Source organism: Homalodisca vitripennis, chromosome 2, assembly GCF_021130785.1.
Source record: "Homalodisca vitripennis isolate AUS2020 chromosome 2, UT_GWSS_2.1, whole genome shotgun sequence".
Taxonomy (NCBI): domain Eukaryota; kingdom Metazoa; phylum Arthropoda; class Insecta; order Hemiptera; family Cicadellidae; genus Homalodisca; species Homalodisca vitripennis.
Genome location: NC_060208.1, coordinates 99,720,839 through 99,727,108, shown reverse-complemented (window position 1 = coordinate 99,727,108; position 6,270 = coordinate 99,720,839). Strand labels below are relative to the sequence as shown.

At 35.2% G+C, this 6,270-nt stretch overlaps 1 protein-coding gene across 1 annotated transcript; it reads left to right on the top strand.

Annotated features, from left to right (window-relative positions):
• The first annotated feature begins 617 nt into the window (after window positions 1–617).
• On the top strand, window positions 618–1,614 carry LOC124354429. Its single transcript, XM_046804873.1, has one exon. The coding sequence runs from the start codon at window positions 994–996 to the stop codon at window positions 1,414–1,416; it is 423 nt and encodes a 140-aa protein (XP_046660829.1). The 5' UTR covers window positions 618–993; the 3' UTR covers window positions 1,417–1,614.
• Window positions 1,615–6,270: the final 4,656 nt, after the last annotated feature.

Sequence of the window (6,270 nt, the reverse complement as noted above, 5' to 3'; positions counted from 1 at the left end):
TTGAGCTTTTTGTTGTAATTTATTGTTTTAGAATTATGAGAGTGATTATGCTCTACAAAATTTAATAATACCTAACTAAGGGGACCGCTCCAAAAGAACGCGTGTTTACGATGCGAATGGAAAAGTTGAATCACAAATTTATCTTGCAATAGTATGCGATCGCCGATTAAATATGTTGAACTGCATAAACAAAACAAAAAACGTAAATATATCGTTGCTTTTATAAATTGTAATTTCAAGAAACAAACGTATTCACTTTGAAACATCTGTTGCAAAACACACTTTAAACATATATTTTATATAACGGTGGCAAATATCCGAAAACCTGTTATCCTTTTAAATAACCCATTGTCAATATACAAAAAAAAATAATGTTGTTATTCTTCCAAAGACAAAGGCCAGTTGTCCTAATTATAATCGAATTTGCATGACTTAACTGGAGGATTTTACAATGCATTTATTATTGATGGTAAAGAACAGCTTGCTTTGTAATCATTAATTGTTTGTATGAACTCACCATGTACCGATAGTTATGCTACGGAACGTATAGCTTTATACTTTCAATTATTTTGAATGTTGGTCATGCTGTAAACTTTTGCTAACCGTCAGAATATTGTTGACAATAAACAAGAACAGCTGACTTGGTCGGAATACGAAATGGTTTGTTTTAGTGGTTAGCTGTTATTTTGGATGTGAATGATGAGTGGAATTGCAAATTCACGACTAATTCCTTTAACAATTACAGAATATAGATTGTCCTACATGTATTCATTGTAGATTCACTTTTAGTGAATTAGAAATTCATTAACTTTTGCTGTTGTAATAGTGAAATTATAGGAGTTAGTACCTCGTTAGTAAGTGTATCCAATGAATTAAAATTTGTAATAGGTAACATAACAAGTACACAACTGATGATATTTTCTTTCTGATTACTGCAACCAGATAAAAACTTACATATGAACTATCAAATACCACATTAGTTGGATAATAATCATGATAGATCTGGTTGCAAGTAAATATGGTGGGATTAGGGGTCCTTTCAGGACAGGGTTGATGTTCCTTTTTCATTTGGCCTGGAAATCGAGGGTGAGACTACCAGTTTTAATAGCTATAGGCTTCATGGTACTGGACATCAGGATGCAGTTGGAGATAAACATTGACCTGGGCAGAGCAGGAAGGCAAGCTGTACCTTTGCTAGGCCAAGGCAATGATCAGGCTCATGTAATTGACTTGGATGAGACAGACAGTGAAGAAACCTATACTGGGGAAGAAGATTCTGACTCGTACACCACAGATTCGTATACACTGCACTCGGAATGTATTTCTAATAGTTCTGACGAAGAAGATGAACACAACAATGACCAGTCATTGGCCACAGATGACAGTAATGTGACAGAGGAAGCTCAAGTGACATAAGTAAGATAACTTAGTTTTAATTATTATAGCGTAACTTTTTATTTTTAAAACCTTTAATGTCAATTAATTATAAATAGGCTAGTTGAAATAGTCAATGTTTTTAATAAAATCCAAATAAGATATAGTTAAATTTTGAATAATTGAGGAATAGATTATGGGAAAACTGTACAAAGTGATATTAAATCTATTATAACTTTACATGAATCTATTGATTTGGCTTTCTCCTTAAGAATTTAGAAATGGAATTGAATTGCAAACCAAACTAAATTTTTTAATCCGGTTTTTTTTTTTTTTTTTTGTTGAAATTGTGATGCTGTATCACAATTTGATTTTATGTTTTCAACAAGTATGACTAATTCATGGTATTATACTATTAATGCTTAGTTTAAACAAGCTAAACAGAACTACAACTATCTATATTGTCTCGGATACAGAAAAACTTGGGATACATCTAAGCCTATACTAGCAATATCTTAATTTTTAGAAAAACTCAATATCGATTAATTATAGTTGTTTTATCATGCAATACATTTCGTGAATTACTACCCAGCTAAAGGCTATGCGTTCTGTAACATTATTGCTCGATTTAACAACAACCAGTAAGTAGTGTGGCACCACCACAGTGTTCCGTAAACACTTTCTAAAGCATTGTACATTTTTTATAATGGCAGGTTAACCCAGGTTGGAATAATCAAGACTTTTACTGCGTTGGTAAACAGTATGCTCAGAATAGTCCTATTTTTAATTTGGTACTCATCCAAAAGAAAATTAGTAGGTTAGCTTGTTTCTATAGGCTAGGCATATAATTGCAGTGTAGATTTACAATGGGCTACATGAAAAATTGCAAAATTTTAAATTAAGTTTGAGTATTTATTTTTGTTGTATAACTCATCAGTCTAAATTAATCAGGAGGTATATTTTTCTATGTTGATGCACTGCACTGTAATCATAAATTGTTATCTATCCTTTGCATGTAAGACTAATGGCTGGTGTATAATAAGCGGCCACCACGTCAATCAAACCTACTATCGATTATAAATATCTAAACTGTTGAATATATAAAACCATTTGACCTATAGATATTAATAATCGCTAGCTGTTTTTATTTTACTGAAAATAATATTGTTTAATACAATCTAAAAATCTTATAAAGTAAATCAGTTCAACATTATTGTTCCAAATTAATTTAAATAAAGTAAAATCAAGTGTATGGTATTAGAGTAATGACTGGCGGCCACAAGTACAATGCTAATTTATTTAATTATTACTTTTTAAAATACAAAAACAACTGAACTATACTGTAATTTGTAATACATATAACGTAATTTGGTTTCAGTTATATTGGGGATTCGTTACTTATGTATATTAATAATTCCTTCATTTGTATACATGATTCAATTGCTGTAGTGGCCACTTGTTATACTGCACCCTGACAATTAAAAGACTAAATGAGATGCAAGTTGTAATATGCATGTGATGAGTAGGCTATGTTACAGATTTAATCTTAACATAGTACATCACTTTAAAACCCACAGACTTATTCTATTTACTGGTGTATGATGTGGATCAGCTTTAAAGATGTAATACAAGTTTAGTCCACTAACCAATAGACCTGCTTAGAGGAGTGGGAACCAGAACCAGGTAGTACTCTATGTACCAAATACATGAGACAGTGTCATCTCATTTATGACATCACATATAGTTTTCAGTTTCTCCACTAGGTTACTGCATTTGTCAGATAACTTTTAGAATGATTAATTTTATGTATGAATTGAGTAAAATTTTCTTGCAATAGTCGCATATTCTGATTGTTAGGAAATTTAATTAGCAAACAGAAAATACAGCAACTTTGAGATTCTGTACACCCCATAATATAGAATGGGGTTACTCGTTGACCAATATTTGTCTAACTCTTCAAGAAATGTGGACTTAACAATTTTGTGATCAGTTTGGGGATTTTCTCATCAATCTAGGGAAACTCCTATTTCTTACTCTAGCATTTTTGCAGTAACAGCAACTACAGTGTCAATGGGACGCATGTTTTAGTCGGTGCATGTTACAGGGCCCCCAATACCGGCCATCTTGCCGAATTTGAACACACACTCATCGATCTTATGGCTCATTACAGTCATGTCATTGTCATGGGTGATCTTAACTCCGATTTGTTAGGGCCTACCACATATGAAAAAACCTTTTTGACCACAATGTTTCAGTCATGTAACATGTCTCTGCTACCACTTCAGGCCACTCATCACATTGCTACAACCGACACGTGGCTTGACATCATGGCTGTTTCTGACCCGACCCACGTTGCACACCACGGACAATTTCCTGCCCCTGGACTTTCAAAGCATGATCTAATTTTTTGTGCCTATAAACTCCATACCCCCAAAAATAAGCCCAATATTATCAAATATTGCAGATACAGGGACATAGATCATGCTTCACTTCTCACAGATGCTGCTGCTTTACCCTGGCATGAAGTAACCACTGCCAATAATGTAGACGAAATGGTTATAAAATTTAATGCTTTACTTACTAATTTATTTGATAAACATGCCCCTAAAAGAGTAACCAAAGTCCCCTCTCCATGGATGAATGATTTCATAAGAAATTTGCAAAAGCAAAGGGATTCCGCCTTCAGAAAAGCTAAACGTTCTAAATCCACTCAAGATTGGGAGGCATATAAACGTCTTAGGAATCACACGCAGCAGCAAATCCGTAACGCCAAAGTTAGATTTTACCACACAACACTTTCAGAGCCTCAGTGCACTAAATCACTGTGGAGTAAAATTAAAGACCTTGGTGTGGGTAAATCCAATATCAGTCCACCTGTTCCGTTTGACCTCAATATTATAAATGATTACTTTATTAATATCCCTGTTAATATATCTGCAGCTAGCGATTATTTTGCTGAGCTGGAGGCTGCTCCTCGGGAAGCTGCTGGCCGCCAGTTTTCTTTCACACCTGTGAGTGAGGCTGATGTACTTGCGGCTTTCACGAGGATGACCAGCAACGCAGTTGGGGCTGACAACATACCTTTGCGCTTTCTGAAAGATACATTGCCAATCACCCTTCCTGTTTTAGTAGTCATTTTCAATTATTCTTTAAATTCCTCTGTCTTTCCCTTAAACTGGAAGCATGCTCTAGTTCGTCCGTTAAGAAAATTGTCTAATCCGCAATCCCCTTCTGACCTACGTCCAATCAGTATTCTCCCTTGTCTCTCCAAATGCCTTGAAAAAAGTGGTACATCAACAAATTTCATCTTATCTGAATACCTATAACATCTTATCTAAATACCAGTCTGGATTCAGGCCTAATTACAGCACCACCACAACCCTAATTAAAATCACCGATGATATCAGATTGGCAATGGACAAGAGACTAATCACCATTTTACTGCTTTTTGACTTTTCCAAACCCTTCGACTGTGTTTATTACCCCCTTCTCCTCATCAAATTGAAGAAGTATGGTTTCTCCGATGAGTGTGTTAACTGGGTCAAATCGTATCTTACTGGGCGACAGCAATGGGTCAAAGAAAGGGAAAACATATCTGAATGGAAAACCGTAACACGGGGTGTTCCACAGGGCTCTGTTCTTGGACCCCTATTGTTCTCAATTTATATTAATGACGTCACATCTATTATAAGGCACTCTAAGTTTCATCTTTATGCCGATGATTTACAAATTTACGTACACTGTTCGCCTGATGAATTGAGCACATTTATGGTTCTACTCAATCAAGACATTGAACCAATTGCTTGTTGGGCAAATAAACATGGGCTGAAATTAAATGAAGACAAAACGCAGGCAATGGTATTGGGAAACCCAAGATTGATCGACCGTTTGGACTTCAACGTTGCACCAAAACTTGAACTCAATAACCACGTACTAAATTTTCAAAACAAATTAAAAAATCTTGGTCTTTCTATGAGCTCAAGTCTTAAGTGGAATGACCAGGTTACGATAACGTGTAATAGAGTATTTGCTGGCATTCACAGTTTAAAGCGTTTTGCTTTATATCTACCATTCAGTGTCAAGGTTATGCTGGTTAAAACTCTCATACTGCCACACTTCAACTACTGTGACGCCGTGATCAGTGACATGACTGTTGAGCTTTCGGACAGGCTTCAACGTGCTCAAAACTATTGTATCAGATTTATTTTCAATCTCAGACGTTATGAGCATGTGACTCCATTTTTCAAACAGCTATCGCTTCTGAAACTTCAACAACTTCACATTCTTTCAACTCTACATTCAGTTATCAGAAACAAGTCACCTGTTTACCTGTCCGAAAATTTCAAATTTATTTCCGATATAAGTGAGCGACCTACGAGAAGGGGATCCACGTTACTCTCAATTCCTGTTCATCGATCGAACTTCTTCAGTAGGTCGTTCACTGTTCAGGCATGTCGCCTCTGGAACTCTCTTCCTGATGATATCCGTATTATAGAAGATCGAGCTCGTTTTGGGGCGGGGGTCAGGGACTTGTTGCTGGGCGGTCTGTAGGGGTGACGGGTGGCGGTGCTCGTGGCGTGCTTGTGGTCAGGCTGTGTGTTTGAGAGAATGAATGTAGCAATAACAAGAAATTATTTATAAAGTCAATTGTTAATTTAAATTTATTTTTAATTATCACATAGTAGTATATATTTTGGTTAAATTTAAAATGGAATTTGTTATAGTTTTAAGGTCATTAAATGTAAATATGTATATATATCTGTATATTATGTGAGGTTGAGTGGTAGAGAGGGCTAAATAGCCCTAACTCCGCCTCTTGAATAAAGGCATATTTCATTTCATTTCAACTACAACTCAATTTTGGCTCATAATTATTATCTAAAATAAAAATTTTCA

What these genes read in the sequence shown, in the direction of transcription:
- LOC124354429 (XM_046804873.1), top strand. Translation starts at nt 994, where the DNA reads ATGATAGATCTGGTTGCAAGTAAATATGGTGGGATTAGGGGTCCTTTC.